Source organism: Dipodomys ordii, unplaced genomic scaffold, assembly GCF_000151885.1.
Source record: "Dipodomys ordii isolate 6190 unplaced genomic scaffold, Dord_2.0 Scaffold17, whole genome shotgun sequence".
Lineage (NCBI taxonomy): Eukaryota > Metazoa > Chordata > Mammalia > Rodentia > Heteromyidae > Dipodomys > Dipodomys ordii.
In genome coordinates, this window is record NW_012267233.1 from 15,161,879 (window position 1) to 15,178,921 (window position 17,043).

At 40.5% G+C, this 17,043-nt stretch overlaps 2 protein-coding genes across 3 annotated transcripts in view; one reads left to right on the top strand and one right to left on the bottom strand.

Moving 5' to 3' along the window:
• The first annotated feature begins 984 nt into the window (after positions 1-984).
• Ccne2 (cyclin E2) lies at positions 985-14,299 on the top strand. 2 transcript variants are annotated; one of them, XM_013012520.1, is made up of 12 exons: positions 985-1,072; positions 2,005-2,044; positions 2,144-2,240; positions 2,329-2,385; positions 3,503-3,654; positions 6,275-6,410; positions 8,317-8,463; positions 9,892-9,987; positions 10,571-10,705; positions 11,976-12,087; positions 12,513-12,670; positions 13,052-14,299. In XM_013012520.1, exons 2-12 carry the CDS (start codon positions 2,031-2,033, stop codon positions 13,163-13,165), a joined length of 1,218 nt encoding a protein of 405 aa, XP_012867974.1. In that variant the 5' UTR covers positions 985-1,072; positions 2,005-2,030; the 3' UTR covers positions 13,166-14,299. The 2 variants fall into 2 exon arrangements, with proteins under 2 accessions (XP_012867974.1, XP_012867975.1); XM_013012521.1 differs by lacking the exon at positions 2,329-2,385 and having other exon boundaries at positions 1,022-1,072.
• A 104-nt stretch (positions 14,300-14,403) lies between these two features.
• Ints8 (integrator complex subunit 8) overlaps positions 14,404-17,043 on the bottom strand; it is a 61,550-nt gene continuing 58,910 nt past the window's right edge. The window contains exon 24 of the mRNA XM_013012401.1: positions 14,404-14,733. Coding sequence (XP_012867855.1) covers positions 14,479-14,733 — 255 coding nt within the window. The 3' untranslated portion in view covers positions 14,404-14,478. The remainder of the gene's footprint in view (positions 14,734-17,043) is intronic.

Genomic DNA, 17,043 nt, shown 5'->3' on the forward strand with positions numbered 1-17,043 from the left:
CGCGAGCTCGGAATCCGCACGTGGCGGCGACAGCTTCCCCCGAGCAGCCGGGCCCTCCAAGGGCCCCGCTGCACCCGTGGGGATGGCGAATGCTGAGGAGTTTCACCCTCAGGACCCGTGCGTCGGCGGCTGCAGAGGGTCAAGGGAAGGGTGCGGCGAGGCGCGAAGGTTTCCCGCGCGGGGCCTGCGGGGTGGAGGCTTTGGGGCAGGAGGGAGGCGGGCCGGAGGAGTGACCCGTCCGCCGAGAGGATGACGCGGCCGGCGAAGAAGCACAGGGCAGAAGGACTAGGATGGGATGTTACCTGGAATGGCGGGCTGAGGAAGGCGTCCCGAGTGAGGTCCCCCGCGGGACGACGGAACCGGCTCCGACCAGTCTCCGGCGCCAGCGGTTCCGAGCGGCCGTGCGCCCGGAACGCAGGAGGTCCGCTGAGAGCCCAGGCTGTGTTTACATTCCGCGCCTACTCCACGTTGTGCAGCCGTCCTCGCCTGCCATTGGTCGGCTTGTCAGCCGAAACCTCGCTCCGCCCCCAGGGGGCGGGGCCGTGTGGTCCCCGCGTCTCTGGGGAAAGACTAGGGTTCCCCAAGGCCTTGGCGGGACAGCAGAGCGCACCCCGGGGTGGCCACTTCCAGGCCCGTCTGAGTCACCTCCCGAGAGCCTGGCGCCGGGCTAAACCTCAATCTTGACACCCTCTCCGACACTGGTGGGTTACAGTGGGAGGAGACAGGAGCGAACTGGCGGGAGATGCGGGAGCCGAGCGGCGGGGAGCCGGCCCCTGAGGTGGAGCCTCCCCGCGACCGCGCGAGCGCGCAGGCGGGCCGGCGGGCGGAGCGGAGCGCAGAGGCGGCCTGGGCGCGCGGGCTCTGCAGCGCCGCGAGGCGCGCCGGCGCACACTGAGGGCAGGGCGCGGCGCGCGGGCGGGTAGGACGGGCGCGCGGGCGGGGGAGGGGAGCGCGCTGTCGGAGGTGTCAGTCTGTGGCGCATGCGTGCGGGGCGGTCCTGGCCCGGCCTATATATTGGGTTGGCGCCGGCGCCAGCTGAGCTGAGCTGTACTGTACGGTAGCGGGTCTGGTGGTGAGTGGGAGCTGGGTTTTGGGGCGGGGGGCGATGCGAGAGGAAAGGGAGCCCCACTGGGCCATTCCATCCACCCCATGGGCGGGAATCTTGGGAGACAGAGGGGGGGAAAAAGGAGGGGGGAATGTGGAAAAACTAGGTGATCGGGAGTAATGGGTCCCCGAGTTCCTTCCCGGGCAGGGAACCGGGAGGCGACGTGGGGGGGGTCTCCCCAAGTGAGAAGCCACGGAAAAGCTCCTCATCCGGGGGCTTCTCCTACTCGCACTTGGGGAGCTCTTTCGTGGGGGAAAGGATGGAGTCTCTCTCCCTTTACCGGGAGAAAAGTCCTCAGCAGCCCAGCGCCCTTTCTTGGACTCTCCTCCTTCCCTCGCCCCCAGCCCCGTCTGGAGTTGGGGGTTCCGCGCCCTGCAGCGGATGGCGGGCGGCGGCGCCCGGGGTGGCCGGGAAGGAGGGAAAGGAGCCTGGAGGACGTGACACCCGCCTGTTCCTCCGCCCCCTGCCTCCCCGCCACCGCCGCTCTCCAAATTGGCGCGGAACCGGCTCCTCTCAGCCTTTCGCCTCCGCCACCCCCCGCTCAGCCGCTCGTTCAGGACCCGGGGTGGGAACGTGGGGACGCTGCCCTCGTCCCCTCTGAGTCTGCCAGGGAGGAAAGGTGGAAGACCAGAAAAACTCGTTTAGGGGAAACCTGCTTCTCTCGGTGGGTTCAGGGTACTCTACATTTCTGGAGAGCCTCGCTTCCCAGGTGTCCATTTATTTGAGGAAATGCAGGCATATGAGCAAATGAATTACCATGAGATAACAGAGTGCAGAAGACATCTCAGGCCACCTTCTGAGGGGCTTTGGCTGTAACCTCTCTGAATCAGTTCTCATCTGCACTTGGAGAATATGGCTAACAAAATACTTAACTGGTCTTTCTCTTCTTTCCCATTCAGAGGCTTCAAACACCTAAAAGAAGAGAATGTCAAGACGCAGGTAACATTATTTGTCTTGTCTTGAAAAGATGTTTCAAAATTAAGTGCTGCTTTTGAAACCTGTGACTAACTAAACTTCCTTCTTAAAAATTCACCACAGTAGCCGTTTACAAGCTAAGCAGCAAGCCCAGCCCAGACAGTCTGACTCCCCCCAAGAAGCCCAGATCTTCCAGGTCAAGAAGAGAAAAACAGCACAGGTGATTTAAAAAGAAATAGGGAGGGAAGGAGAGGAGGGGGTTCCTTATTGGGACCTTAGTTTACCAAGTGGTCTTTTCTATTTTCCAGGATGTCAAAAAGAGAAAAGAGGAGCAGGTCACCAAGAAACATCAGTATGAGATTAGGGTAATGCAGATCAGGGCTGGGTGGGTTTGGGGAGAAACAATGAAGGAGAAGGTGAATCAGAGTTAGAATTGTGTCTAATGATCTGCAGTACATAGGTTACCATGACATTCATACTTTCATTGCCCCAGAGGTCAGAAGGAAAGAGGGTTTCTTTTGTTTTTTTTTTAAAGTGCATGAATCCTACTACAGCTGTAGGGTAAGTTTGCTACAGCAGCTAGTTCCTTTTGATAAATCCCTGCCTCTTAGAGCAGTCTGGTGTACCAGGGCCCGCCTAATCTGTCCAATATACTGCTCTTTGTTCCCTTTCAGACTATAGTAGTGGGTCCTAATAGCTGCTTAGGCATAAATAGGATGTGTGATCACTGACAGTTTGGCATCAAGCCCTTTGCTACCTTTTCTTCCTATGTGTTGTTCAGAAACCAACATTATTAAAGTAAGGGTCCTATAAGCATTGATTCCATTTTTAAAATTTGCCCTCAAACACTGGAAAAGCCTAACTTAAGAATGTCTTTCAAAAATGACCTTGTTAATATTTCTTAATACAGAGATTTGCAATTTCTTTTTCCTTTAAAGTGATTAGTATTTTATATTACAAGTTGGCATTTTATATTACAAGTGCATTTTTGTTATTCTCCTTTAATTCTTGATATCGCATATTACCAAAATTGTATTTTGCTGTCTAAACATGTATGAAGATCAGTAATGAACTATATGAGCCTAGTGCCAATGGCTCATGCCTGTAATCCTAGCTACTCAGAAGGCTGAGATCTGAGGATTGCTGTTCAAAGCCAGCCTAAGCAGGAAAGTCTATGGAGACTCTTATTTCTAGCTAACCACAAAAACTTTCAAATGGAGCTGTGGTTCAAGTGGAAGATCACCAGACTTGAGCAAAAAAAGCTAAGGGACAACATTCAGGCTCTAGAGTTCAAGCCTGAGTAACAGCACACACAAACACAAAAGCTGTATGGCTCTTAAAATGAAATGTGAATGTAAAATTAGCTAGATTGTAAGCTTCTAAGAGGTTGTTTGGAAATATTAGCTTTCATTTATGAAAAATCCAGACAAAAGGTAAAGTTTCTTATTGTACCAATATATGTCTTTTTTTTTTCAATATCAGAATTGTTGGCCACCTGTATTATCTGGCGGAATCAGTCCTTGTATTATCATTGAAACACCTCATAAAGAAATAGAAACAAGTGACTTCTCCAGATTCACAAACTACAGATTTAAAAATCTTTTTATTAATCCTTCACCTTTGCCAGAATTAAGGTAAGAAAAATTTCAGCATTTAATTGGTTTAATGATGAAAATGTTGGACAACACAAAATAGTGCCATGTGTTATCTTTTACCTTAGTAATAAAAATAGAGAAACTTGCAAAAACTTGCTTCCTTTATCAAATCATTTTGAGAATAGAGCTATTTGCAAGTAATATGGTAACCTAAAACCTTGGTTCTATAATATTTTTATTTGCTTACTGAGTACTATAGATTTAGTAAAACTCAACTTCTTCAATAGCATTTAAATAATTTTTCTACAAAGACAACATGACAGTATTTTCTACTGATCTATCAGCTCTATTCCTTACCAAGTTTACTACAACATATTTTTTTTTTCTAGTCCACAAATATGATGGCCAGTGTTACAAGACAGGTAGTGTAGTAAATTGCCTTGAGTTATATAAGAAAAGTAGTGGAATCATCTATTTAAGTGCTTAAGCTGTACTCCCCTAAATTCTTTTTTTTTTTTTTTTGCCAGTCCTGGGGTTTGAACTAGGGGTCTGGGCACTGTCCCTGAGCCTCTCTCTGGTCAACACTAGTGCTTTTAACACTTGAGACACAGCACCACTTCTGGCTTTTTCTGAATAGCTTATTGAAGAGTCTTATGGATTTTCTTGCCTGAGCTGGCTTTGATCCACAATCCTCAGATCTCAGCATCCTGAGTAGCTAGGATTACAGACATGAGCCACTGGCACCTAGCTCTCCCTTAATTCTCTTTTTGTTGTTGGTGGTCTTGGGGCTTGAACTCTGGGCCTGGGTGCTGTCCCTCAGCTCTTCGGCTCAAGGCAAGCACTCTACCACTGGAGCCATAGTACCACTTCTGGTTTTCTGGTGGTTTATTGGAGATACGAGTTTCATGGACCTTCCTGTCCGGGCTGGCTTTGAACCATGATCCTCAGATCTCAGCCTCCTGAGTAGCTAGGATTACAGGCGTGAGCCACCAGCACCCCGCTCCCCTAAATTCTTTTCCACTTTACTTATATTGATTCTGCTGTTGATGATCTGTTCGTACTTGTCTTCATTGAGATCATATGCTTTAAATATTAAAGTTTAATGTTGTCGATGACAAAACTTTTGTACAAATTATAAAAGAAAAGCCAGTAGCCAGTGGCTCTGATTGTAATCCTAGCTTCTCAGGCTGAGATCCAGAGGATGCAGGTTCAAAGCCAGCCTGGGCAGAAAAGGTTTGGAGATTCCATCTGTAAAATAACAAGAAGTAGCACTGTGGCTCAAAATGGTAGAGCACTAGCCTTGAGCGGAACCAGGCCTGGACTTCAAGCCCCACAACCGATGGGAAAAAAAAAATCACTAACAAAGAAAAACAAAAACAAAAAAACCTGGGGCTTATGTGGCTTAATGGTAGAGTGCTTACCTAGCATGCATGAAGCCCTGGGCTTGATTCCTCAGTACCACATAAAGAGAAAAAACCAGAAGTGGCTCTGTGGCTCAAGTGGTAGAGTGTAGTATAGCCTTGAGCAAAAGCAGCTCAGGAATAGTGCCCAGGTCCTGAGTTCAAGTCCCAGGACTGGCAAAAAACAAAGCAAAAGCTGGGGTAGAGTTGTGATTCAAGTGCTAGAACACCAGCCAAGCAAACAAGCCAAGCACTTGTCAGACCCTGGTATTAACAACAACAAAAAAAGGGAGATGTCAAAGCATTCTCAATTTACCAATATAAATGGTCATAGTCCCAAGATGTCCAAATCCATAAGGATTTGAAGACTCACAAGCCTCAGGCTTCTGTTTTCTCAAGGGAAAAAAAATGGCTTTTAAAAATTAAGATAGAGGGGCTGGGAAGGTGGCTCAGTGGTAGAGCACTTGCCTTGCATGCATGAGGCCCTGGGTTCAATTCCTCAGCACCCACATAAGCAAAAAGAAAAAAGCCGGAAGTGGTGCTGTGGCTCAAGTGGTAGAGTGCTAGCCTTGAGCTGAAGAGCTGAGGGACAGCGCCCAGGCCCAGAGTTCAGGCCCCACGACCAGACCACCCCCCCAAAAAAAAATAAATTAAGGTAGAGCTCGCACCTGTAATCCTAGTTTTTTAGGAGGCTGACAGCTTGAGGATCATTATTCAAAACCAGTCCACGCAAGAAAGTCTGTGAGACTCTTATCTCCATTAAGCATCAAAAAACCTGGAACTAGGGCTGTGGCTCAAGAGGCAGAATGCTAACCTTGAGCTATATACCTCAAGGACAGTGCCCGGGACCTGAGTTAAAGCCTCATGACTGTCCAAAAAATTTTTTAAGAAATCTTTTTCTGATGGTAAGATATACTGTTTTCAAGTTTTAATTGAAAGTTGGATTTTAATATCTGAAGAGTTAAGCCAGGTGCTGGTGACTCACATTGCTACTGAGGCTGAGATCTAAGAATGGTGGTACAAAGCCAGCCAGCATAGGAAAATCTGTGAGACACTTATCTCCAATTAACCACCAGAAAAAAGAATGCTGTCCTTGAACAAAAGAGCTCAGGGATAGCACCTAGGACCTGAGTTCAAGCTGCAGCCGTACAACTGACAAAAAAAAAATATACATATCTTAGAAAGTTATACTGTGTAAACAGCTAACGTACTGAGTGAACTACAGAAGTTAAATGACATTTTTCCCCCTTTTTCTATAGCTGGGGATGTTCAAAGGAGGTTTGGCTAAACATGTTACAAAAGGAGAGCCGGTATGTTCATGACAAACACTTTGAAGTTTTACATTCTGACTTGGAACCACAGATGAGGTCAATTCTTCTAGACTGGCTTTTAGAGGTATGTTCCAGCAATAAAAATTTATTTTATATTATGGATAAACACTTAGATATTTTCAGCTTTTATGCTTCCCATGTACCCTCTGGGTATTTTGTCCATTACCAGCAAGTAACTGTCAGTACTTACTGACAGTACTCCAAAAAGTGGAATATGGTGATGATCTTAAGAGTAAAATCAAAAGTTGGAGGCGTTAGTAGCTCAGTGGAAGTCTGTGTACACCTAACTAGCAAGAGTCCTTGGATTCCATTCCTATCACCAAAACAAAACAGTAAAATCCTTAGGACACAGTCTATATATATATACGTATATATAAATTTTTTTTTCCAAACTTAGTTCCTTTATGTGTGGCTATTGCTGTGTACTGGTCTTTGTTTTAGGTGATGAGGGCATTCAAAAAGAAAGGCATGTAAAGATGAATAGATTTTGGATACTGCTGTACAAAGAAACTATGATTTGGGCTTTCATATTTCCTCTTCTATTTTACCAAAATCAAATTATGAATCTAATTTCCATACTCTAAACCATAAGGATTTGGATACTCACAGGTCTTAAGCCATCTAGGTTCTGTGTAGGTTCCTTGTATAATATATTCATTCGTATTCCTTTTGGAAATACATTATACCAACTTAAGGGAATAATAGTAATCCTGAAATCCCTATAGATCTGTGTTAGCATTTTCCCTCAGGCACTGTTTCCTTTCTACGAGAAAGTTGTTGAAGACTACATAATATCCTAAAAATTATATAATTATATATTAGTAGTCATGAAGATGATTCAGTTTTGCCATTTTTCATTCTTGATGAAGATGATTCAGTTTTGCCATTTTTCATTCTTGGTCCTGGAGATTAAACACAGGAACAATATAATATAATGCTGACCTGCACACCTAGTAATTGTCCTATCCAGTGTTTTCTGCTTTTCTCTAAATATGACTGTCTGTGCAAAACCATACAAAATATAATAAATTTAAATGTTAAAATCATACTTTGTCTTAATATTTTTTCAGCCTGGAAATGCAAAGATAAATGAATATTTGAAAATACTAGTTTATTACCTTAACAGCTTGAGAAAAATGTGAATATCAGTAGATGCAAAAGATGTCTTTTTGGAATTCAACATTCATTCATTTTAAAATATGTAGTGAGCTTGGAATAGATTTAACGTAGTTTGCTGGACACCAGTGGCTCATGCCTGTATTCCTAGTTACTTGGAAGGTTGAGATCTGAGGACTGCAGTTCGAAGCCAGCCCAGGGAGAAAAGTCCCCATGAGACTCTTATCTCCAATAAACTACTCAAAAAAAAAAAAAAGCCAGAAGTAGTGCTGTGGCCTAAGTAGTCTCTTGTGCACAAAGAAGTCCAAGGACAGCACCAGGCCCTGAGTTCAAGCCCCAGGACTGGCAACAAGAAAATTTTTTTAAAGGATTTAACATAGTTTATTAGAAACTCATATTTCTGTCCTGTTTCCTCATCTTCAAAAAAGTGAATAATAGCACCAGTTTTGTGGAAAATTATTCTGAGAAGAGTTGTTTCTCTTCTTGGCTCTGGAGATCTTTCAGTGTAGAAAAAACATACATTACATACACTATTATTATTAATAGTGAAACATTAGGAGAATTCCCTGTAAAGTCAGAAATGAGAGACAAGATAAGATTTGTTGTCAATGTATTTTATAGTCTTAGACAATGCAGTAAAATATGAAAAGTAACTGAAGTAAAAAGGTGAAAAAATTATAAAACAACAGGATGGCAATAGATCTATCATTATAGTTTTTTTCCGCTGTCTCATACTCTGGCATACTAAAAGGCAAAGTTCGGCTTAAATGTTTTCTAATGTCTGGTATGTGAAAGGATTTTCAAATCTGGAGAAATTCTGAGGATAACATTTAAATACTTGGGTTCTTCTTTAGGTATGTGAAGTATACACACTTCATAGGGAAACATTTTATCTTGCACAAGATTTTTTTGATAGATTTATGTTGACACAAAAGGATGTTAATAAGAATACACTTCAACTCATTGGAATTACCTCATTATTCATTGCTTCCAAACTTGAGGTAAGTTTTTAAATTTCATTTATAGACACATTCGTCTGAAACTGGGTTTTTATAAATCAACATAGTAATCCTAGTGGAATTTTCATTTTGTAACTTCTTAGAAAAGGTGAATGATTCTGTCCCTTAGTACACTTTGAGAACTTGATGGTTTAGAGCCTGGTGCTAGTGGGTCATGTCTTTAATCCTTGCTACTCAGGAGATTCAGAGCTTGAAGCCAGCCTGGGCAGGGAAATCCATAAGACTCTTATCTCCACTTAACCACCAAAAGCCAGAGTGAGGCTGTGGCTCCAGTGGGATAATGCTAGCATTGAGCAAAAAAGCCCAGGGACAGCACCCCTGCCCTGAGTTCAAGCCCCAGAACTAGCACCAAAAAAAAGAAAGAAAGAAAAGAAAATCTTTGGTTTATTTAAGTTCTAGAATTGATATCTAGGTAAAATGTTCATTCTATGGTATATTCTGCCAAACAAAAGGTATCAATTGCTGGGCAGTAGTAGCTCATGTCTGTAACCCTACCTACTTAGAGGCTGCAAAATCTCCAATTAACCTCCAGAAAATGAAGTGGCACTGTGGTAGAGTTATAGTAGAGCACTAGCTTTGAGCAAAAAGAGCTCAGGAATTAGTGCCTAGGCCCAGAGTTCAAACCCCATGACTGGCCAAAAAAAAAAAAAAAGCTAACAGTACTGTCTGTACACATAATTATAGCTCTTGGGTTCAAAAGAACAGTTTCTAAAAAACAATCAAATGTAAAAGTGCTCTGTTGGGTTAGAATAATGGTCTGTCCAACTTAATGTCTATCTAATGGTGTCATCTGCCTAATGGCAACTCTTCTCTGGCCTAAGACTTTCCTTCCTGATAACCATCTTCTACTTTGCTTTAACAATACAGTATGAATAGCAGTAGTACTTTTTGTAGCTGGCATCATTTTGAGGGTGGGAGAAGGATTGTATTAATAGTCTGAAGTGTTTTTTTTCTTTCCAAATATGTTTTGAGGTTTATCTTTAGCCTGTTATAATATGTGACAGTTCTTTGACCGTTCTAGTTACTTCATGAACTGCCCAGACATAAGTCTCATCAGCCAAAATATACAAAGAATTTTTGTTGTTGTTGTGGTACTTAGAATTTAAAGCTATGGTCTTGCCCATGCTTGGCAACACTCTATTCCTGAGCCTCTTACTAGGCAATATTAAACTGAAAGAAATGGTTAAGATACTATATGTTTGTTAACAACTAAGATTCAAAATCAGTAATAGGAAAATGAGGCTTGGTAATACACAGTTGCCAGTTTAGATACAAAGCATGAAAAATAACTTTTCTGCTACAGAAGTATTTTACTGGGCGTCCTTATCTTGTGAAGCTATCTTTAAGACTCTGATGCCTTTCTATGGTTTGTATCACAACTGTGCTTAATTTAAAAATTCCAATTTAAAGGAAATCTACGCTCCAAAACTCCAAGAGTTTGCTTATGTCACTGATGGTGCTTGCAGTGAAGATGATATCTTAAGGATGGAACTCACTATTTTGAAGGTAGTAATTGTGTACTTATTTCTACTTGCAACTTAGTAGTTATATGCTTAATACCAGTAGTTAGGATTGAACCTCTAATACTATATACATTACAGTCAAATCTAAGATTTTAATATATTAGCACCCAATTTTTAAAAATTTGTCAAAACAGTGTCATTGGCCAGGCAAAGTGGCTCTTGTCTGTAATCCCAGCTACTGAGGAGGTGGAGATCAAAAGGATCGTGGTTTAAAAGGTAGCCCTGACACAATTAGCAAGACTCCTATCTCAACCAAGTTAGGTGTGGTGGTACGTACCATAGTCCCAGATATGAGGGAGACTATGTAAAGATGGTGGTCTGAGGTTGACTTGGGGGGAAAACCCAAGACTCTGAAAATAACCAAAGCAAAAAAGAACTGGCAGTAGGCTCAAATGGCAGACTGCCTACTTAGCAAATGGAAGGCCCTAAGTTCAAACCCAGTACTACCAAGAAAAAGTTATGTTAGTTATGGCTGGGAGGGAAATTTTCTTAACCCTCTAACTCCTACTCTATAATGTGATATATGTGTATGTTCATTAACAGGCATTTTAAATTTTTATTAACAGGCTTTAAAGTGGGAACTTTGTCCTGTAACAGTCATCTCCTGGTTAAATCTCTTTCTACAAATTGATGCTGTTAAAGATGCTCCTAAAGTTCTTCTACCTCAGTATTCTCAGGAAACATTCATTCAAATAGCCCAGGTATTGATACTGTTCTTGAATATATGCTGATGATAATTCAAGATGTCTATTGTATAGTTTCAAACTATACTACATAACAAAATGGTATGCTGACTACATGAAAACTTTATTTCTTTTTTGTGCCAGTACTGGGGCTTTAAATCAAGGCCTGGGCTCTACTTCATGAGCCCCAGCTACACTTCTGGCTTTTTCATAGTTAATTGGAGATGAGTCTCTCAAACTTACTGTCTATGTTGGCATCTGTGATCCTCAGATCTGCCTCTTGAGTAGCAAGGATTACAGGTCTAAGCCATGGGCAGCCAGCATTGCTTTGGTTATTTTTAATGTATGGTCTCACTTTTTGTCCAGGTCAGTGTGGAGCACAAACCTATTTACACTTCTTTTTTTGCCTAGGCTGGCCTGAAACCATGATCCCCCAAACTCTTTGTCTCTTGTTTAGCTGGGGTCACAGGTATATAACATTTAGTGGTTGAGATGGGGTCTTGTAAGCTTCTTTCCTGGGCTGGCCTTGAACCACAATCTTCCCGATTTCTACTTCCAAAGAAGCCAGGATCACATATGTGAGCCACTGGCATTAAGCCAGAATTCTGTGTTTTACCTCGTGTCTCATTATTTGTATGCAAATATTAAAAAAAATTGGGGGGCAAGGGTGACACTTCTGGCTTTTTGGTGGTTAACTGGAGATGAGTTTCAGAGGCTTTCCTGCCCAGGCTGGCTCTGAACACAATTCTCAGATCTCAGCCTTCGGAGTAGTGAAGATTGTAGGTGTGAGCCACCAGCACCTGGCATGCCTTCTTGTTCCAGACTACAAGATTTCACTTGCAACTTACTGCTTCTTCTCCATTCTGAACCAGTCCCCACTGATCGAGTCCCAATTTCTAATTGAACTATAATCTATGGAATTTAAATATTAAGTTTTGTATCGCTAGGAAGGTATCAACCCAAACTTTACAAATCTTAACTCTTTTGTACCATTTTACTGCTACTTGTTCAGTTGTTTAATACTACTTAACCAGTCTCATTTATGCAAAGACTGTTCCATTCTGGTTTGTGCTCCACTCTAAAGTATATTTCTTGAAATCTAGACTTCTTAGATTTAAAATCTTTTAGTTGTTTGAATAATCAGCCTATAAAGTAGTGTTCATCCTAACGGCCCTTTATGACTTCATCTGGCCATCTCTAGCTGCCTCTGGATAAAGAATGAAGGAAAGCTAGGGCTTGTAGTGCTTATCCTCCTGAATTACTTATATTTTGCTTTTCCTTTCATTAGCTTTTAGATCTGTGTATTCTATCCATTGACTCATTAGAGTTCCAGTACAGTATATTGGCTGCTGCTGCCTTATGCCATTTTACCTCCATTGAAGTGGTTAAGAAAGCCTCAGGTAAGGCTTATCTGTTCACAACTTCTAATATGATTATACACTAAAGCTTGCCAAATATGAATTTAACAATTTTAGAGATTAGTGATCACCTTCCTTTCTGTTAGATATACTTTATAATCCTTAATGTATCATCATAAACAAATTAGGCCAAATGGTATGTAAATGCACCTGGAATGAAGCCACACAATTATAGTTCTGCTTTACAAGATTCAATCATTTCCATTTTAGTTTTTGAATACCAGTTAGTTAAGTTCTTTTGCCCTTTAAGATGGTCATGCACTACTTGAGAGTAAATCTGTTGTGATTGACTAAATGTATTGATTTTTATGTTTCTTAAAATTTGGGAGCAGAAGCCAAGTACATTAGGCATTATGTAAGAGAAGTTTCTGATGTATAACCTTTCTATTTCCCTAACTTAAATCTAGGTTTGGAATGGGACAGCATCTCAGAATGTGTAGACTGGATGGTGCCTTTTGTCAGTGTGGTAAAAAGTACAAGTCCAGTGAAACTGAAGACTTTTAAGAAGATACCTATGGAAGACAGACATAATATCCAAACGCATACAAACTATTTGGCTCTGCTGGTATGTTTTTGTAGGGTTTTCTTGGTTTTGGCCTTGCTATCAAGTCCTGAGACAGTGAATATATTATACAATAGTATACTACGATGAGAAAGGGGAAGGATGGGCACACTGATTTCAAAATGTGAATAAAACTGCTTTCATGTTAAATCAAGACTCAGGAGATCCAATGTCATAGAGGTTAAAATACACAACATACAATGTTCTAGGCGGTTCAAACTATTGAACCTTTAGAATATGGCTGTTATCCATAGTTGCAAAAACAGAGACCATTGCACTGGGCCTGACTAGTCCCAAGTAACTACCAAGTCTGGCTTGACTATTTTACTTTGTCCTTACATTATCTTAGCTACTAATTGCTGCATTATTTTTATACATATATAGGAGGAAGCAAATTATGTAAACACCTTCAGAAAAGGAGGACAAGTGTCACCAGTGTGCAATGGAGGCATTATGACACCACCGAAGAGCACCGAAAAACCACCAGGAAAACACTAAAGTTGTTAACAAAGCCAGCAAGTTGGAACTGACCAAGTACTGGGCAGAATTTCATACATCTGAACTAAAGAATTATAGGAAACTAGTGCTGTGATTGCCAATTTAAAAGTTATACCGCTGTTACTTTGATTTTAAAACGGGCACGAAAGAAATTTACTTTCTGAATTAGCTGTTAAAACAGCAGGACTTGTTTACAAGACTTCATTCACAAGGTTACTGAAATGAAGCCTGCCACAATTTATGCCATGTCAATTGTGGGTTTTTGTTTGGGAATCCAGTGTTACTACATTTATCTTGATAAACTAGGAATTTTATCATTGGAGTTTTGGACTAGACATCTGCTACCTTACCAGGGTAGGTAAGTAATACAATACTTTGAACCTCGCTTTTAAGATTCTCAGAATTCCTATCTTCTTGACTAGTGCAATCTGCTTACTGAAAATAAAATTTAAACTTGTTTACAAAGATTTATTTTGTAATAAGGTGACTAATTTATCAGAAGTGCTGTAACAAGCTATGATAAAACTTGAATTTACACAAATGGTGAGATTTACTCTGTTTGTAAGCTACTTTATTTACCTTGCAGTAACATTTTTTAATCAGTATGGCTTTGGATGAACCTGATGTTTAAACTGCTCTAAATAGGGGAAGAACCAAAGAAAATTAAAAAATGCTTTGGCTCCTATTGGGGCTTTGGCAGATAGGTTGCTTTATAATAATATTCTTTTGAGCATCATAATTTGGGTAAAAAACAAGTAATTTTTCAAACTATATGAGAATGTCACTTTATCGCTCTTAAGACATCCCTAAGAATTTTTATTTGGCTATGGTTTTGTTTGCAAAACTGCTAAGATCCATTTTAAGTTCCTGCATTATGAGACAAAACTAGTATCAAAAGTGATAAAAGTTTAACACTCAACCTAAAGTTATTTTTCTTAAGGCAGTAAAATATCCCACAGAAATTTATTTATTTAAACTTGCTGTATATACATTAGCTACTTATTCATACATGTTCTAGATTAACCATTTTTAAAGGAATTTTAGCCACATAAACTAGATTTAATTAGGAAAAATAGTATACTAGATTGCTAGTGTTATTAGACATGTGACTCGACTCTTTTGAAGAAATTGTAAATGTAAGCTATTGTTATGGTATGAAATCTTCTGTATAGTTTTTGTTTTTAAACTAGTATGTTTCAGTATTTTGTCTGAAAAAAAACCACCACTATGTACATATGTATTATATAAACTTAATCTTTTAATACTGCTTCCATTGTTTAAAAAATAAAAGTTAAAAATTTTTAATGAAATGCTTAAAAGTAAAGTTTTGCCATTGCTTGGAGGAACTTCTTTTTCCTTCTCTGTGCTGCCAGCTGTAATACCTCTTCTGGGTTGCTTGCATTCAATTCTGTCTGGCCGATGGCTTTAATCTTATCAAAAGAGAAAAGTGATATTATTAGAGGTCTGGTCAAAATGTAAATCTTGTTAGTATACATAATGTAAAGCTGCTTCAAGTTAAATGATAAAATGAATTTAACTGTAAACCTCAAGAACATTAACTTCAACTGCTTTTAAGGAAAAGATTGAACCACAGTTTACCATACATCACCAATTAGATTTTATTACATTAAGTAAATTCATCTACATTTAAATGCCTAAAAATATAAATAAGAAAGCTCTCTGGTAATCTGTCAAGTTTTATCATTAAAGCTACAAAATAGTGTGAAAATCACAATTCTTATCACAGGATTTCATATTCTTAATGTGCAAAAGGAATGAGCTGCTCAGCACATGAACATGAGAATTGCCTGAGCTAGCATGGCTCAGCTCTGCATGATTTAGAAATACTTAAGTTTTCTACTATGGAGTATTTAATGAGAACACAGTTTATGAGCTTAAAATCTACTTTTAAAAAGCTACTGAACACAATATAGAGAGATTACTAAGCAGTAGCCAGAAAAACAAAGGAGATGGCTAACATTAGAGACTGGTTTACTAGTTGTATATATGTAAGTGTAGGTCTTTTTCCTGCAAGATTCAGTGACAGACTTCCAGTAGAGGTAGAGGACAAAAAGAAACATACTGAAAAAGTAAGAATCAAAGAACAGTTTTGACAAGCATAGCTGGAGTTCCTAAACCTGGTTTATTATCAGACTACTTGAAATGCTTTAAAGCTGAATTACAGAGCTCTTTGAATCAGTAATGATGCTCATGCACAGACTGGCATTTGCTGTTCTCTAGGAGAGGAAGAAAGGGAACATGGAAGAAAAATGGTCACAAACGCTGGTTACTCACACATATAATCCTAGATATTTGGGAGGCTGACAACAAGAGGCTAGCACACAGAAAAAAATTTCCAAAGCCCCCTTTTCAACTCAACTGGGCATAGTGGTACACACCTGCTATCCCAAACCAAATAAAAAAGTTGGGATTGGGAACACTGGTTTCAAGGTCTACAGGCAGAAAAGCCCATTCTACTCCATTTCCACCAAAGAAAGCTGGACATTGTGGTATGTGTTTCTAGTTATCCTAGCAATTATAGGAAGCTAAGTTAAAAGTAGTCAGACAGCAATTCAAAAGCAAACATAGGTGTAAAGCAAGGCCCTAACCTAAAAATAACCACTGAGAAAAGGGCAGAGGCCTGGCATAGTGGTAAAATAAGCCTAACAAGCATGAAGCCCTAAATTTAAACCTCAATACAAAAAAAAACAAAACTTGTCACAAACCTGAATATCTCAATGATCATGAGAAGCACAGGAGCCAGGAAGGTCAAACAGATTATTGGAAGAATGAGCTATAATGTATGACACCTCATATTTAGCTAACACATCTGGGTATGGGTGGCTGGTGCAGAGTAAAGATGAGAATAAATGTGGCTGGCAAGAGGCAAATTTATGACTGATGCCAAATAGGAAAATAAGCCAAGAAATTAGATGAGAAAGTTAGGAAGTATAAGCTTCAAAGGAGAAAGAACATTTAACAGGTAAAAATGCCTTGAAAGAGCAAGAGTTCAAAACTTTTCATTAATGTGGGGGGGAGGGAGGAAGGATTGTAGGGCAAAAACAGAAGAGGCAACAATGCTTGATAAGAAATGTACTCATTACCTTGCTCATGTGACTGTAACCCCTCTGTACAGTATTTTCACAATAAGAAACACTAAAAAAATTTTTTTCATTACTGCCTTCCACTTCCAGGTTAACTAGACATGGGAGAATGAGTGGCCTCCAATTACAAGGGCTAATGTATGTATCAGTACTAGGGCTTGAACCAGGGCCTTAAGCTATCACTTGAACCATACTTAACATTCCTGGCTTTTTGCTGGTTAACTGGAGATGAGTCTCATGATCTTTTTCTGTCTGGGTGGGTTTCAAACTATAATCCTCAGATCTTAAGTCTCCCAAGTAACCACGATTAAATGCACAAGCCACCAGTGCCCAGCTAAACCTTGTTTTATTTTTTGTTATTAATCTATTTAAATAAAAGACATACAATATAGTCTAAATACAAAGCTTTAGAAGACAGTAGTAGTAGTACATATTTCACTTAATATGAGTAAAAGTGAAGACAATATCTGATGATACTAACTTAAAACTGTTAGGCAACTCTGTACACTTTTTACAATAAAAAATGTATTTTAAAAAAAGTCTGTTAGGCAAGGCAGGGAGCCAGTGGCTCACACTTGTAATCCTAGCTACTCAGGAGGCTGAGAGCGGAGGATCACAGTTGAAAGCCAGCCTGGGCAGGAAAGTCTGACTTTTTTTTTTTTGGTGGGGCCTGAACTCGGCCTGGGCACTGTCCCTCAGCTCTTCAGCTCAAGGCTAGCACTCTACCACTTGAGCCACAGCACCACTTCCGGCTTTTTTCTTTTTGCTTATGTG

What these genes read in the sequence shown, in the direction of transcription:
- Ccne2 (XM_013012520.1), top strand. An exon ending in TCACCTTTGCCAGAATTAAG is followed by an intron (nt 3,655 to 6,274) that starts GTAAGAAAAATT and finishes CTTTTTCTATAG; the next exon opens with CTGGGGATGTTCAAAGGAGG. An exon ending in CATTCATTCAAATAGCCCAG is followed by an intron (nt 10,706 to 11,975) that starts GTATTGATACTG and finishes TCCTTTCATTAG; the next exon opens with CTTTTAGATCTGTGTATTCT.